The sequence below is a fragment of the Notolepis coatsorum genome (genome assembly GCF_963971535.1).
Source record: "Notolepis coatsorum genome assembly, chromosome: 3".
Classification (NCBI taxonomy): Eukaryota; Metazoa; Chordata; class Actinopteri; order Aulopiformes; family Paralepididae; genus Notolepis; species Notolepis coatsorum.
In genome coordinates this window covers 46,174,574-46,192,675 of record NC_140167.1, presented here as the reverse complement: position 1 = coordinate 46,192,675, position 18,102 = coordinate 46,174,574, and the positions used below count along the sequence as shown (strand labels likewise).

General features: G+C 42.5%; 1 protein-coding gene across 4 annotated transcripts in view; it reads right to left on the bottom strand.

Annotated features, from left to right (window-relative positions):
* The window catches only part of LOC311225031 (oxidation resistance protein 1), a 62,262-nt gene that overhangs the window by 6,079 nt on the left and 38,081 nt on the right, over positions 1 to 18,102 (bottom strand). For all 4 annotated transcript variants that reach the window (XM_084310230.1, XM_084310231.1, XM_084310232.1 and 1 more), the window contains exons 9-13: positions 15,965 to 16,353; positions 11,558 to 11,690; positions 7,530 to 7,725; positions 6,007 to 6,123; positions 2,292 to 2,444 (exon numbers count right to left, since the gene is read on the bottom strand). In XM_084310230.1, coding sequence (XP_084166356.1) covers positions 2,292 to 2,444; positions 6,007 to 6,123; positions 7,530 to 7,725; positions 11,558 to 11,690; positions 15,965 to 16,353 — 988 coding nt within the window. The remainder of the gene's footprint in view (positions 1 to 2,291; positions 2,445 to 6,006; positions 6,124 to 7,529; positions 7,726 to 11,557; positions 11,691 to 15,964; positions 16,354 to 18,102) is intronic.

Here is an 18,102-nt window from a genome sequence, read left to right as displayed (position 1 = left end):
AATGGAGTTACAAGGTTTTTTTCTGCCAGCGACGAATAGTAATATACAATGTACAGGTGATTAACACTTTGATCGCCATGGTTAAATTCATAATTTACCATCCCTAGCCAGCTCTATTTGTCTATGGAGAAGTTCCCCTTCTTTGCAGGGCTATAACATTTTAAATTCTATTGCTAAATTGACATTATTATGGCCCATTCAATGTCCTATATCCATTGTTCAGGGTGTAGCAACGTTATACTTTTTCATTCACATATTCATACTAAAATATGGTCTAAAGTATAAGTATGTTTTTATCGTTTTCTGCAGCTTTCTCCAGAACTTGATTTATAGCCCCAAATGCATTATATTGATGATCAAATACAGTTTGGTAGCGATCGGTGCCAGATAAAAAAATTTCAACTGGAGGTACTTCTAGAAGTTACTACGTATGATCTGATGATGACCGGATGGGCGGGGGGTCGTTTATAATTCCGTGGGCAACGTTAACTTATATCATTCACCTAGTGTGGGTCATATGATCATCAGAGCAGTTTATATGGAACATGTTAGAAAATAACGCTGGATCTTACCGTATCTTCCTCGCGCCGTTGGACGATCAGCTTGGAGTAGACAGTTTTCGATTATGGGATGTTGATCTAGATTAACCATTTCCAGGTTGTATAATACTATATACGTCCAAATAACGTTGTTTATTGAGTTAGGGCGAGCGATTGATTATCCAGTGTGTCGAGATAGAGTCCGGCTAACGATCGCGAGTGCCCGGACGAAATATGGATGAGCACTTCCTGTTTGGCGCGTCACTTCCTGTTGGCCGATCTGCCACCAGATGGCGCTCTTGAACCGTTAGAGAGTTGAGTGGAGATCAGCAGTATATCTCAGGACCCCGGAGGAGAAATATGATTTCGATCACAGATTTTTGAAATATTGATATCAAAGACGAGTTACGGCGTCTTCGGCAGAATGAGCATGGCGAGCAAAGACGAGTTACGGCGTTCCCGGCGATTAAAGTGTTAAATTAGTTATAAAATATATAAATTAGTACTACTGAGTAATAGTGCTAATCAGATGTATTTACAGAGTTGTAGTATTAATATGTACAGTGATACAGGTATAAAGACACAATGGTAGTAATAATAATAATAATAACTTTATTTGTATAGCACTTTTCATACAGAAGTTGCAGTTCAAAGTGCTTCACAACAGTAATAGTAATAGTAGTCATACTGGCCAGTGGTATAACTACGAGTAGGTAAGGGATATGTACATAGTATATAGATATGTAAAAAGGATTATATGCAGGTATGTACAGACAGATGTGGATATATATATACCGTAATTCCTCTAATAGTAACCCCGGCTTGTATTTGTTTCAACTGTAGCGGGTACCAGGCTTGTATTAGGAGGAGGCCTGTATAAGAGGGAGGCCTATATTTCAAATTTTCAAACGGATCATAATGAATAAATCAACATTTTGTGTCAGTTTGAACCCAGTAAAATGTACTGGGTTCATTTATTGAAACCAAGTACTGTATGAAATAGTAAACAGTGCAATTACAGGTGGTCACTGGTCATTTCAACGTTTTCAAAGTGAAATCACGTAACTAGCTCAGTATGCAGCTCAGTATATTAGTAACCCGGCTTGTATTAGGAGGCCGGCTTATAATTGCTTAGCTCAAGAGCGCACCCGGCCATTAATAGAGACCCGGCTTGTATTTGAGACCCGGTTACTATTAGAGGAATTACGGTATATGGTAAGAATAAATATATATGTATTGTACATGCTATCATACAGAGTTATATGGGTTATAATGCAAGTGTATATGTAGGTATATAGAATATATACCTATAATACGATCAGGGGACAAAAATCGCTTGTAATTGCTTGTAATTTTTCAGGAAATAACAGAAAAATATTCTAATTCTAATGGACTAATCGACTGACAGTGTTGGTCGATTCAGACCAAACCAACTGAGGAGTGGATAGCCCTAGATTTTTCGAGTCCATTTTGACTAATAGACTTGACTAAAGGACTGTATTCCTTCTAAAGAAAGAAAGAAGGAAAGAGATAAACTTAGAAAATAACCCTTAGATTTAGTTGTCTTCTTCACAGAAATGAATTAAATGCTGAGACCTGGTTATAAGTATTGTATACATATAAAAACGAGTACACCCTTAAAATCAAAAGGGCTTCGCTTTGGCGACCTCTAGTGGTTTAGGACCAACTGCCATTAGGCAACGGAATAACCCTTTTCTCGTTTGAGTAAATTGCGATTTTTCTTTTATTCACCTGATCGAGCGCGTCCTTGATGACGATCAGCACAGGGGAGTCACTGCCTCTGAGCTTCCTGTAGAGGGACTTGAGACTGGAGCCATGATGGGATGTGCTGTATGTCAGCCTCCAGGTGTGACCCACTGTCCTGGGGGGCAGCTCCCTGTACAGCTGGGGAGGGAGGCAGAGAGGATGAAGAGGGAGGAAAAGAAGAAGAGGAAGAAGATTATTATTTTATTGTCAATGTACACAAGGCAATTGGAATTTGTCTTTTCGCATATTCTTCCTAGTTACACATACACACAATCCTCATATCCCTCCTAGTTACACATACACAGTCCTCATATCCCTCCTAGTTACACGTACACACAGTCCTCATATCCCTCCTAGTTACACATACACAGTCCTCATATCCCTCCTAGTTACACATACACACAGTCCTCATATCCTTTCTAGTTACATGTACACACAGTCCTCATATCCCTTCTAGTTACACGTACACACAGTCATAATATCCCTCCTAGTTACACACACACAGTCCTCATATCCCTTCTAGTTACACATACACACAGTCCTCATATCCCTTCTAGTTACACATCGTAGCGGCACGGTGGTGTAGTGGTTAACACTGTCGCCTCACAGCAAGAAGGTCCAGGGTTCGATTCCCGCTTGGGGACCAGGTTTCCGCGCTGCCAGTTACCCAGGTGGGGTATCTCCTGGGCCTTTCTGTGTGGAGTTTACATGTTCTCCCCATGCTCGCAAGGGTTCCCCCCCTCGATAAGAGAAACCCAATGGAAAAACATGCAAAACAACAGATCGCTAACGCTGTCGCGTCCGTGACGAAGACGGGCAGGAGCACTTGGATGGTCCCCGGGCGTGGCTCACGCCACAGCCCTCGTCTGCTCCCGGCTGCCCTTGGGGGGGGAAGGACGACGGGATGGGTTAAGCACAGAGGAGTATCACATCGGCGATCCTACAAAAACAATGCATGCATGTGTGTGTTCCAGTGTGTGTGCTAACCGTCTGTGCTAACCGCTAACATTGAGGATAATTGCATGCCAATTAAAGACCTCTGCGACAGGTCCTGCATTATTATTATTATCATACACACAGTCCTCATATCCCTCCTAGTTACACGTACACACAGTCCTCATATCCCTCCTAGTTACACGTACACACAGTCCACATATGCGCCCTAGTTACATATACACAGTCCTCATATCCCTCCTAGTTACACATACAGTCCTCATATCCCTTCTAGTTACACATACACACAGTCCTCATATCCCTCCTAGTTACACATACACACAGTCCTCATATCCCTTCTAGTTACACATACACACAGTCCTCATATCCCTCCTAGTTACACGTACACAGTCCTCATATCCATTCTAGTTACACATATACACAGTCCTCATATCCCTTACACATATACATAGTCTGATCACAGTCTCAATTCCACTGAGAATTATTTGCAAATACTATTTGACCCACTTCTGCAGAGCAGTGTGAGTGGCAGGTTATGTAGGTTGTTGTAGAGTTCACCGCCGTGCAGCACCTGAACTAGACCACTCCGCAGGAGGTCATCTGTAGGATGAGGACTGTGTAGGACCATTCTTCATACTTAACCCACTTTTGGTACGCAGCTTGAGAACCAGGAAACTGCAGCAAACTGTGACATGTTTAGTCAAGTGATGAGTCTGTGAGCTGTTTTCTTTTTTATAAATCTGTATTACAATTAGCAAATTTCACAAAAGATTTACAGAAAACATACACATCCACAATACTACCCCTTCCGGTGCTGCAACGGTGGTTCTGGACAATCTCTCCTCCCTCCCTCCTGCCTGGCGCAACGACACTAGTGGTCTGCAAGGGCCTTGAAATAAAGCCCGAGCCCTGCCCGAGCCCGTGAACTTCAGGCCCTGCCCGAAAATAAGCCCGACTGTAAATAATATTTTAAGCCCTAGCCCGCGTGAAAACCAGAAAAAAATTATTATTATTATTATTATTATTAAAATATAATTTTTTTTGTATTTGTTTTAAATATTCGAAACACGGTTTTATATGAACGTAATAAATAAACAAAACTAAGAAGCATTTACATAGCCTGTTTCGCAATGCCGTCTCTCCCAGTGCTCGCTTATATCTCTGACTCACACATCAGCCTCGTAAAACGTATTGAAGGCTATAGAATCTTCTTTGACACACACACACACACACACACACGACACACAATAGCCTACTCAGTCAAACAAACAAACAGAAAACAGAAATCAGATTTCGAGCAGAGCAACGTAATGAAAATCACAACAAAACAGGTAGCGAGTCGAGACCCAGCAAATAATAACATCACTCACCAGACGTCAGCAACGCGTTGAACACTGTTAACAAAACCGGCTACATACATCCCAAGAACAAATTAAAACGTTCGCCAACTGGCTATATTCCAACACAACCAATCGAGTTGAACTTGTCCCCTGAGTTCTCCCTGCGCGCTGCAGTAATTACATCCAAATGTTTCTCTGGCGCAAAAGAGAAAGCGAATCTTAAAACGAAGGTTATCCTATAACCCTAGTTATATGAAGAAAAAGAAAAATAAAAAAAATAAAAAAAAACGGCGGTGCCCGGGCCCGGCCGAGCCCGAATTATTTATTAAAAAAAAAGCCCTACCCAGCCCGAACCCGCCGGGCCCCGTCGGGCCTGGGCAAGGTTGCAGTGCACTAAACGACACCCCAGTGTTGCTGCAGCCGACAATCGCATACGGTGTCTCAGACATACTGTAGTCGACATGTGTCAACAAATGTACATGCCCGTTTGAATTTATGTTGTGCCGTTGTTACTGTAAACATTTAATGATTGTGATATGATGATTGTTTAATGAGACGATGAGCTGTATGTGTATGTCACTTGAATTTCCCCGTGAGGGATCAATAAAAGTTATCCTTATCCTTTACTACCACCCTCCCCCATCTCCCACAGTTGCTGCTAGTGACATAAACACATCACTTCCTGTGTGCTGGATGATTTTCCCAGGAACATCCTACCAGACACCATTGTTTTTAGAACCAAACCGCAAAGGAAAATGCAATCATGAAATTTGGTTATATGTGTAATAACTATTGTGTTACATCAGTTGGCGATAGAGTGGCAAAATATACATTTATTTATTTATATGAAAATGTGAGAGATTATTACTTTAAAGGTCCAATCAGTGATCACAACATAACAAATAACCCCACCACAAAAAAACTAGAAATTGGAATTCTGCTCTGGTGTTCAGCTCAAGGAGAGACTTGTTCATATTCACAAATCAAAATTGAGATGTACAGCATTATAGAAATAACATATGTGAAATCTATTTTAGGGTGGATTTTCCCTTTAAAACGCAGATGCCAGAATACAAGACAGTGAGAGAGCTGTGTTAAGGCTGCTTGAAGCCCACATCGTTTATTCAACTTGGCTCTTCCATCGATAAGGTAGTCTTAGCTCCTCCTGTATCTTGCTCTGAATCTATTTAATGTTCTTTCCCCAAAAACCTCTCGCTCCAGACCCAGAAGCATCAATATTACTACTGCCTCTGCATGGACAAGCCTCTGCACCACTTTAACTATCTGATACAGATATGTGTGTGTGTGTGTGTGTGTGTGTGTGTGTGTGTGTGTGTGTGTGTGTGTGTGTGTGTGTGTGTGTGTGTGTGTGTGTGCATATATAAACATATAATGCTGTCACTCACCTCTCTGACTTGTGAAGCTTCTAAAATGAGGCTCTGCTCTACTATTTCAGCGAGTCCCTCTGGATCGCGATCCTGGACCAGAGGTGCTTTCCCCACATTCTCCTCCATGGACACCATCTGGAAAACACATTGACACGTTTACAAAAAAAGAAAACCTCTACCAAGTCTGTTTGTGCTATGTTACTTCACCAGGTTACTATAGAGGGGCTTCTCGTCCACGTCAGACTCAGTGTGCGTGCGCATCAAGGAGGCAAAACGGAAAGTAATCCTGGTCAGAACAATGGGGCAGACTACAATATATTTGCATTTGTTAGCCATGCTAGTGATCTAAACAATCAATCCATGCCACAGCTAGATATGTAAAAGGTGAAAGACTCAGTCACACTCACAGCCATGCTGATTTGGCAAAATGACATCCACCGTTTTCGTTTGAAACAACCTTTAGTCAGGGGAGTGTCATGGTTTCTCCATAAAGCCTCATTGGACTTTTTTTTTTCTTTTTTTTTTTTTAACTTTGACCAGTCAGCTGCGTTTATCGCTTTTTCTGGTCAAGTATGACCGACAGAAACAGGTTGAATGGGGTATAGATGGGGGGAAAGACACTGAGAAAATACGGCGAGTCCGGGAGTCGAACTCGTGTACCCCAGATCCGTGACGCGCACGGTTGTCCCCGACGCCGAAATAGCGTTCAAGGTACGCGGTGAGCTACTAGAGCTCCCCTCATTGGACTTTTTTTTAGCAGCAGGTAGATGGCAACTTAGTCATGTGATTCAGCAGGTATTGCTGATTACTCTCTCCCCAGAAATGGCCTAGTCTCTTAACTTCCCTCTGGAGTCTGGCATATGGTTATAAACCAAAAAACAAACTTCTGGACCTCCATTAAAACCACCAATGTCTGAGAACATACAGAAGGTTATGAATTATAACCCTAATCATATTAATACCAGCTTGCATCTTGCTTTGTCTATTGGACTGCACCATGGGCACTCGCTAAAATAATTTTACTCAATGCACCCATCACTGACCAGGGCCACGCCCCCCGGCTGCTCTCATATAAGCAGCCATGGTTGCTGCGCAGCCAATATTTAGATTAGATTAGATTCAAATGTAATGTCATCATACAGCACAAGTACAGTACAAAGAAAAGAGGTTGGCATCTAACCAGAGGTCAAATGTAAAAGTGCAATAACAATATACAAGTGATTAAACTGTAATATATATATATATATATATATATATATATATATATATATATATATATATATATATATATATATATATATAAAATGAGTAGTACTGACTGAGCAATATTGCTAATCCAATGCATGTACAGTGTTACAGGTATAAATACACTATGGTAGTAAGCCATACTGGCCAATGGTATAACTAGTAAGAGTAGGTAAGGGATATATACAGATATAGATATAGTATTATGCAGGTAATATGTAATATACAGTATGTGATATAACAGACTAGCCAGTTCAAATTTGCCACTAAAAAAGAGTGAAAGTAAAGCCACTGACCTCCCAGTCCTCCCCGGAGCGCCGGTGCCTCTGGAAAACCTCCTCCTCTTCCTGCTCCTCCTCCTCTCTGTCGTCAACGAGTACAAACTCCTCTTCCTCACCCCCCTCCTCCTCTCCTTCCTCCTCCTCCTCCCCTCCCTCTAGCATACACAGGTCTGGCCTCCAGTGGCTCAGGTAGGCGTAGAGCTCGTCTGAGCTACAGGGCGCGGAGAAAACGGCCACACAGAAGAGGACAGAAATAGAGCATAGTATTTCAATCAATATATCAATCAATCAATCATCACAAAAACCTGGGATTAGGGCTGGGCCATATGGTCAACATAACGTCACGGTGACCAAATGCGTCCATATTTTTATAGGATTCTATCACATTTTTATAACAATACCGAATATAACTTACCCTGCGCCGTTTTCATTGAGGTTTCTTACAAATTAACAATGTTTTATTTGTCCTTTATATGCGGATAACATTCAAATCTTAAATTGTACCATTATGTTCCCGTTTAGACAAAAAAAATAATGCTAATGATGCACTTTTGTTAAGATAATTGGGTGACCATTCTCGATCACTGTACTCGGGTCCCATTAATAGTTTAACGCTGTTCAGATCACGGTTTCCTGGCCAGTGACCTGTGACCTGTGAACTACACTAGGCGCTAAAGGTCTTGGGAATTGTATTCATGTTGTAGTCATAACATTTTCACCTTTTAACCCTTTCTCTGCCACGCTTATGTACATCCTTATACCATCCTCTGCCAGCTCTATTTGTCTATGGAGAAGTTCCCCTTCTTTGCAGGGCTATAACTTTTTTTAATTGTATTGCTAAATTGACATTACTATGGCCCATTCAACGTCAATTATCTATCGTTTAGGATGTAGCAACGTTCTACTTTTTCATTCACATATTCATACTAAAATACGGTCTAAAGTATAAATATGTTTTTATCGTTTTCTGCAGCATTCTGCAGAACATGATTTATAGCCCTAAATGCATTATATTGATGATCAAATACAGTTTGATAGCGATCGGCGCCAGATAAAAAATGTCAAATGTACGTGCTTCTAGAAGTTACTACTCATCATCTGATGTTGACCGGATGGGGGGGGGGGGGTCGTTTATAATTCCGTGGCCAACGTTAGATGATTCATGTAGTGTGGGTGATATGATAATCAGAGCAGTTTGTATCGAACACGGTAATAATAAACGCTGAAACTTACCCCAGTCTCCTCGGGCCGTTGGGCGATGAGCGTGGAGCAAAAAGATTGCTATTATGGGATGTTGAAATATGCGATCCATTTCCAGGTTGTATAATAGTATATACGTCCAAATCATGTTGTTTATCGAGAAAACGGATCGCTATCCATTGTGTCGAGCTCGAGTCCCGCTAGCGATAGCGAGTGGCCGAACCGAATATGGATGAGCACCAGTTTCCGTTTCCGGTTTGCTGTTTGGGCGATTTTTTTAAATATTGATCTCAATGACGTGTTATGGCGTCATTGGCAGATTACGCATGGCGGAGAATGACGTGTTACGGCATCCTTGCCGATTAAAGAGTTAATTTTAAACCAATGCTGCCATCTACTGACAACAGAAAATGTTGTGTATCGTCAACCTGAGAGGCTACCCGCACTTCCGTAAACACCGGAACACATTCTAGAGATTCCCACTTTTTACTGGTACATAGGTTCATATCTAATAGTCTTTAGATGACTAAATATTAGGGATGCTCGATATTGGCTTTTTTACCGATACCGATATTGTCCAACTCTTAATTTCCGATACCGATATCAACCGATACCGATATATGCAGGGTTCCCCCCCCCCAAAAAACTGAATAATTTCAGGTAATTAACATTACATATCTCTTGTTGTGGAATTAACACAACATTATGCATACTTTTGACAATAAATAAAATCAGAATTTGTTCTTACTAGCTTGCCTGGGTAAATAAAGGTTCTAGAAATGTAAAAAAAAAATTAAAAAAAAAATTAAACCGATACCGATATTTTCCGATATCACATTTTAATGCCGATATCGGCCGATAATATTCGGTAGGCCGATAATATCGGACAAGGACATCCCTACTAAATATAGATGAATACTCATGAAATTTGATATATATATTCTAAAATAAGTATAATTTCACTTCATCTACCTGTCGACATGAAATTCCCAAACGCTGACGGTAAAAAAAGCCTGGATGTCACGCAAAATGGGGCGTGACGAATTTGGTCCCAGACAATAAGAGTGACTGAGATTGGTCTACGTTCCGTTATCACAATATTTGAATCCAATCTCCGCCCAAAATCTTTATAATACTGCTGCAAGGAAGAATTTTCAGATGAACTAAAAAAAACACACGATTTGTATACATCGTTGATGACGGTATCTTAAAAGTCCATACCTTTTTTTTGTATCCACTTTTTCTCCTTATTTTCTATTTTTTCTCCCATCCCAATTTCGTATTGCCAATTCTCCCCTCCCCTGTCTTGAACGTTGCTAGACTATGCCTCCCACTGGTCGGCTGTAGTGAGGATAGAAGCCTTGCATCACGTGTCCCCTCCGGTACATAAGGAGGCAGCCTGTTGCATCTTTTCACCAGACAGCGCAGACTCTCAGTGGCGAGGAGTAACGCATGGGAGGCTCATGCTGCCCCCGATACTTCCTGTCTCTGCTGTACAGGCGTCACCCAACCGACCTGTAGGAGTCGCTGTCCACAACGTCCAATCCCCACCCATCGACTTTCCACCCGCTACCTCTGCCAATTGAGATAGTATGACGACTGGACCAAGCCGCAGGCAACGCTGACTCGGGGAGTCGAGACCGGAGTCTCAAAGTCCATACCTTTTGTATGGATCGATGTTGGTATACTTTCATATTCTGTATACCTCCCAGCCCTATCTGGGATGCCCAACCTACAACACCAGCGTTTCTAGAGCTGCCCTCAGGTGTTACAGCGAGAGCCAGAGAGAAATTGTTGAAACGATAAACAGCCCCTATAGTTCGGTCAGCCTGGTGGGACACTAGTCATTACTAATAGAAGTAAGAGTGTTTGGATAAGGCACTCACCGCTTTGTGGCTGTGGTCAGAGCAATTGTTAGTGTTTGGAGTGTGGAGAGAGTGTTAAGTCAGAGAAGTGGCTTGTTTGGTTTTCCTCTTTGGCGAAAATAAACTCGGGACCAAAATGTTTAAACAACTATATTAGCAAAAAAAGGAAAAAGTTCCAAAGTGGAACTTGCCCTTGTTCTAGCTTGAAATCCTCCTCCTATGATGCCAGTGCAATATGATACAATTCTATGAAAATGTAAAAGGAGGTACAATTCACTCCAGTCATCATATTTGTGTTATTTACAGTATTTGATTCATTTACTTAATGATATTGTTATTGTATCCTCTTGTGCATTCTCTTCCAACCATGCTGTGTGGTGCTGTTAACAATAACAACATACAAGACACCAGCACACCAGTAAAGCTAATACACAGGCCTTACCAAACTGCACTACGCAAAACCACATCTGGCCAGACAGATGTAAAATGATCGAACTGTCAACCAACTGAATTGAAAATGCTACACAATCGTGTTTTTTTTTAGCGTTAATCGCTTTTTCTGGTCAAGCATGACCGACAGATGCAGGGTGAAACGGGAGGGAGAACAGGGGAAGACATTCGGCAAATGACGGCGGGTCTGGGAATCGAACTCGGAGTAAACCAGATCCGTGACGCAGCACGGTATTCCCCGACGCTTTCGCGTCGAGGTACATGGTGAGCTACTGGAGCTCCCCCACAATCATTGTTTTTAATAGAGGTATTAGATTATGGCTTAAAGAGAAACAACATTGTTCTCACACCTCTATAGACACAGTGTATGGGTTATGCATTTGTGGATGTATTTTATTATATGTATCTACATCTGTATGTGTGTATAGGCTATGTATTTATGGATGCATTTTAGTATATCATTTGAACTCTTCTATAAAAGTCTCCTGTGGACAGGTGCTGGTAGTCAGGTTCTGCCTCATCTCTCACCTGTCCTGTGACAGGGTCAGCCAGGCATCCCTCCTGGGTAAGGTCTTGGCCTTTGTCTTTCCTGCAGCCCGCTGGACCCGCAGCCGGACAAACATAAGACCTGCAGAACTACTTGATGACTGTCTGTGGGCACCTGAGGAGAGAGAGAGAGAGAGAGAGAGAGAGGAGTTGAAGTAAAAAAAAAAGAAAAAAGAAAAAAAAAGAAAAAGAAAATCACACCAAGGTATTAGGTCACAGTATTATGACAATACTGGGGAGTTCCTATGTGTCAATCAATGTGTAGAACTGCGTGAGTGTAATGACAGCAAACATGCTCAGTGAATCTACCCTCAGTAAATAAAGGTAAATCATTAACTCATTCAGCGCCAGGGATTTTCCTCATCCTGTTCTAGCTAGGCCACGCTTTAAAGATAGGGGTGCGTCACCTTGTTTGTAGAGCTATATCTATATTCTATATCAGGGGTAGGCAAACCTAGGCACGCCTGCCCGCATAGGCACGCTGGGGCATTTTCATTGGCAGGGGGCTGCATAAAAAAAATACAAAAAATTATACTTTTTTACATTTTCTTACTTCGCTTTGAAATATTATAGTGAAATATTTTGCACTGTTGTCGCATTTATCTTGTTGAAATCCTCCCACAGGTTCTTTTTTGTAAGTCGACTGTTTTGCACACCCCTATGACAGCTATACAGCTGTTCCCATGGTGCTCAGCTGTCAGCAGTCTGGCCTCCCACGCCAGCGAGCAGTTCCCAGGTAATCACACAGTGCTGCGGTTGCATTCTGTATGTGCCGTCTTTCATGATGGCAACCTCCGCTAAGAAAGTTAAAGCAAAGGAAATTCGGGCATTCCAGCCCTCGTGGACAGACGACTACGGGTTTGTGTGTCAGAAGGACCGTGCTGTGTGTACTTTATGTTTAGAAAATGTAGTTTGCAGAACGTCAGGTGTGAAACGTCATTTTGAGACGAAGCATCAAAAAAGTTAAGGCAGAATCGATTAAACGTGCCGTGGCCAGGTATGGAAAGCAAGCCAGCACCCTCAAAATGTTCATGACTGCTAAAAACCACGCAACTGAAGCAAGCTATCGCATTGCGAAATGTGGAAAGCCATTCACTGATGGCGAGTATATCAAGGAGGCTTTTCTCTGTAGCTCAGATGTTTTGTTTGAAGGCTTGCCAAACAAAGAGACAATCAAATCAAGGATAAAAGATATCCCCATGTCAGCTTGAAGTGTCGAGCGACGCATCAACGAAATGTCAGAAAATATCAGAGAACAGCAAACAGCTGGATTAAAAGATGCTCCGGTGTGCAGCTTAAAGTGACAAACTACAGCCCCCAGATAACGGAGCTCAGTAAAGCAAAACTGTTTGTCTGCATTGCACCCCCGCCCCAACTCAGATTTATGGTTGATACAACCATCATAATAATATTGTTAATAGCGGCTACGTGGCGTAGTGGGCAAGGCGCTCGCCACGAAATCTGGAGACGCTGGGCTTGCCTGTTCGAGCCCAGCGCTCCACATTTGCTTTCAGTTTAGCTGGTCGTCCGTACTAATACACATTGGCCGTATTAGGGGGTGGGAAACTGATGGGTGGGGATCGGGCGTTGTGGACAGCGACTCCTACAGGTCGGTTGGTGCGCCTGCGCAGTAGAATCAGGAAGTGTCGGGGACAGCGTGAGCCTCCCACGCGTTACTCCTCGCCACTGAGAGATCGAGCTGCGCAGATGAAAAGATGCCACTGCTGTTACCTCAAGTACCGGAGGGGACTCGTGCTATGTATGACTTAGTCCACATTGCAGCCGGCTTGTGGGAGGCAAGAAACAGCGTTCGTGACAGGGGAGGGTTGAATTGGATGATACGAAATTGGGATGGGAGAAAATATAGAAAATGGGAGAAAAAGTGGATCAAAAAAAATAATAATATTGTTAATAATAACAATAACAATAATGATGTAATAATGTAAAAAGTATCATAAAAAATACCTGATTATGAGGGAAAAAAATTACGATGCATGGAATATTATTGATATGGCACAGGCACACTAGTTACAACTATATTTCAAACTGGCACTTCATGTCAAAAAGGTTGCTGACCCCTGTTCTATATTATAGCTATGGGGACAATACTATGGTCATTTGACAGTCAGTATCTTCCGTCGAACATGCAAAAATATTTAAGTTTTTTCATGTATACGTTTGCCACGTATCCCGTGGTGAATATATAAGTATAGTTTCGGAGTGATTCGGGCTAATTCCTGGAAAGCTGAGTTATAGGGTGCTACGTGAATTCTACTAAAAGCAATGGTGTTTCATCCCTGGACACGCTACTATTTCCTAATCAAATGTATATAATAGGTATTATGTTTCATCATGAATGCATGAAAGGGGGGGGGGGTCGTTTCTGATGCTTTGATTGACAGTAATGGCAATCGGCAAGTAACACTACACACGTTGATCAGCTGGATCGATATTAAAACATTGCAGGATCAAGCTGGAATTGACGTCAGATAGTCCTTACCTTTGATCAGGGCTATTCCAAAAAGAATATTCCAATTGTTTGATCGCCATCTGGTCCATCTGATGTCCACCTGGTCCACGACATAATCCGGCACAACACATGCATCGAGTGTCCCGGACACTTTTCAATGTGATCGAGTGAACCTCTAGGCTTCCCGCCCGGTGGGATTTAAACGTAACACGCGGTCTGGAACAGGGTTTACTGCACTCTCGATACTGCCACCTAGCCGGATCTCGGGGTCCCAGTATGCCTTTTAACAGCAACATACAGGTCTGTGACATTGAATAGAATATTAAAATCGAGAAAACAGACCAAATAACGTATATATACGTGGTTGGCGTTCCAACTGTTGTCGAGCAAACGCGTATATAAGCGTTGTTGGCGCAGATTGAGTTAATAATACGTATTATTCATAATAATAATAATAACAACAACTAGAATGGCACTCAAGAGAGATGCCTACACCCACGTGTGAGTGGGCAAAGCCTTGAGCACACAAGTCTTCCTGATTAACTGCTTCACCTCCGCTAGCTTACTAGAGCACATGACAATGTGTTTTTTTTTATCCACTTTTTCTCCCATTTTCTATATTTTCTCCCAACCCAATTTCGTATCATCCAATTCAACCCTCCCCTGTCACGAACGCTGTTTCTTGCCTCCCACAAGCCGGCTGCAATGTGGACTAAGTCATACATAGCACAAGTCCCCTCCGGTACTTGAGGTAACAGCAGTCGCATCTTTTCACCTGCGCAGCTCGATCACTCAGTGGCGAGGAGTAACGCGTGAGAGGCTCACGCTGCCCCCGACACTTCCTGATTCTACTGCGCAGGCGCACCAACCGACCTGTAGGAGTCGCTGTCCACAACGCCCGATCCCCACCCATCAGTTTCCCACCCCCTAATACGGCCAATGTGTATTAGTACGGACGACCAGCTAAACTGAAAGCAAATGTGGAGCGCTGGGCTCGAACAGGCAAGCCCAGCGTCTCCAGATTTCGTGGCGAGCGCCTTGCCCACTACGCCACGTAGCCGCCCAGGACAATGTGTTAAAAGTACAATTCTAAAATAGAAACAAGACAGAGTCTAAAAGCCCTGCTAGTGCCCCTAGAGGTCGTGCTACTTCTTACACCCAGCAAGAGCAAAGTGGACCAAAGTGACTGAGCATTGGCCAACATTGCCATCTTTAGAGCCCCGCATTCTCACTAGTGTTCTTGCGTTTCTCTTCATAAAGCCCTATTTCCCCCTGGGGTCATGAATGTTCACATCAAAATGTGTGACTGTGACTGAACGTCCATTTGAAGATCTTGGGACTGATGGTGGCGCTAGAGGAAAGGGTACATACTCCCTATATATATATATATATACTAAATACTCTGTGATAAAGGCATACGGCATGCGTTTTTTTTTATGTTAGGACTATGCCAGATCAATAAAGGCCTTTTTAATCTGAAGAGACGTTTTTTCAGATTCTACTGATAACCTCACCTTCCTACCACATGTCTTACACATGTATATGTATCTCAGCACCACTCCATTCTTCTTTTCTTCTTTACTTTTATTTGAACTAACCCAAATCCACCAAAGCACATGCAAGAGACTAGTATTCAACTCTAGTATTGAAATCCAGCTTCTGGATCCCAAGGGTTCACATACTTATTTCATGTTTAATCATTGTATTTCCTAAATAATCAAAATATATTCAAACTATTTGTGTTTTCCTTCAATCATGTCATGCTTTATCAGAAAATGTATCTTAGATGAAGATATAATAAAGATTAATGTGTGAAATATTTGAAAAAAGTCTTACTATTGTATAATATACAGTATAATTATCCCAGCACCACTCCATCTTCTTTTATTTGTCCTACTAGATTTGGGGAATATTCCCACCTGGAATCTGACTCTTCACACAAGACGTCCTCTCCACGTGGTCCGCGTCCAGCGGCCCCGTCCTCGCCTTCCCCCCCACGTCTTGTCCTCCGCAGCAGAAGGTGGCAGCAGGGCTCAGCGTGGCGACCCCCAGGGGCCCCCCGGACAGCAGCACCAGTTCCTCCATTGGGCTCCCGTCCAGCTGTCTCTCGGCCTCCGCCATGTCCCTGCTCTCCGCCCCCTCGTCCTCGGACACCTCCTTGTTCAGGCTCAGCGTCGGGGCGGAGTGCGGGTCTGGCGTCGCCGGGGCGGCCGGCACTGAGGCTGACTCCTCACCCTCGAGCTTAGAGGAGATGCCGAGGAGGCTTGTCTCGGATTTAAACTTCAGAACGCTTTTCTTTCCTTTCCATCTGGACAGAGGGGGGTTAAGCAAGTATGTATATGTGCGTTTAGATTAGGGCTGGAACGATACGAGTAACTCACAATGTAATGTAACTGACATTTAATAATAATAATAATACATTTAATTTGTATTGCACTTTTTGTGCACTGGGATCCCAAAGTGCTACAGGGTTAAAACAGTTAAACATTTTTATAATTATTAGTAAAAAATTAAATGCAGAATAAAAATAAGATAAAAATAGAACATAGTTAAAAACATAGTATAAACAGAACAGTATAAATTTGACGATAATATAACAATGCACGATATATGCGATAATCGATGTTGCATGAAATTTCATCTACGATACATTGCAATATCTGTGTAACTGGGGAAGAGAAAATACCCATAAAAAGGCAAAAAGCTGAATTGCGCTCGTCACCAACGCAAGAGACACCGGGTTCGACTCAGGCTGTCGGCGTTGCCTCCGGCTTGGGCCAGTCGTCATGCTAACTCAATTGGCAGAATTAGCGAGTGGAAGTCGATGGGTGGTAATCTGGACGTTGTGGACAGCGACTCCTACAGGTCGGTTGGGGACGCCTGCACAGCAGAGACAGGAAATGGCGGGGGTAGTGTGAGCCTCCCACACGTTACACCTCGCCAATGAGAGTCCGCGCTGGCAGGTATAAAGATGCGACAGGCTGCCTCCTCGTGTATCGGAGGGGACACGTGATGCAAGGCTTCTATCCTCCCTACAACCGGCCAGTGGGGGGCATATGCGAGCAACATTCAAGACAGGGGAGGGGAGAATTGGCACAGCGGGTAATTGGGATGGGAGAAAAATAGAAAAAGTGAAGAAAAAATGAAAAATGGCATGTAAGCTTCTCAGTGTGCATCACAAACTGGCCAATTGTACAAATTAGACAATAGTGTCTCTTTAACACACTGACTACAACTTGATTATTATTAACTATTAATTATGTCCCCAACGGAAAACTTTCTTAGCATCTGCAATGAAAATATATATACTGTACATCATCTGTTTTATCTAATAAGACAAAGTGTTCAGTCTGTTCACCGCATGCCAATAATTTGTATTGCAGTGAAATGGGATGGTAAAAAAAAAAGTATTTATTTAAATATCGACACTTGCTGCCACTGCATCGATATAATATCGGCTTACAAAATCTCACAATATATTGCTGTATGGATGTTTTCCCCCACCCTTAGTTTAGATGTGATGTGAGTGTGTGTGTGTGTGTGTGTGTTTGTGTGAGTTTGTGTGTGTGTGTGTGTGTGTATATGTGTGAGTCGAGGGTTTGTGTGTGTGAGTTTGTGTGTGTCTGTGTGTGTGTGAGAGAGAGTTTGTGTGTGTGTGTTTGTGTGTTTGCGTGTGTGTATTAGGGCTGACCCCTATTAGTCGATTAGTCGACTAATCGGTCGAAAGGAGCCGTAGTCAACTGCCAACCGCTTAGTCAAATACAAAAAAATATATATATATATATTTATAAACAAATATATATATATATATTTTTTTAATCATTCTTTCCAAAAGAAAAGAGGCCTAGAAGCGTGGCTAACGCTAATGGCACGCATACCAGAGGCTAACTGCCTAAGAAAACAGGCACAGAGGCACTGAAAGAGGATTTCACCCATCTAATAAACACACTAGACTAGACAAATATCAAGATTTATTACATGGCGTTTTCACATTCGCCGAAATGCTTGCTTGTGATTGGTCAATACCGCGTCAGAGGTCAGTTATCAGACAATAATG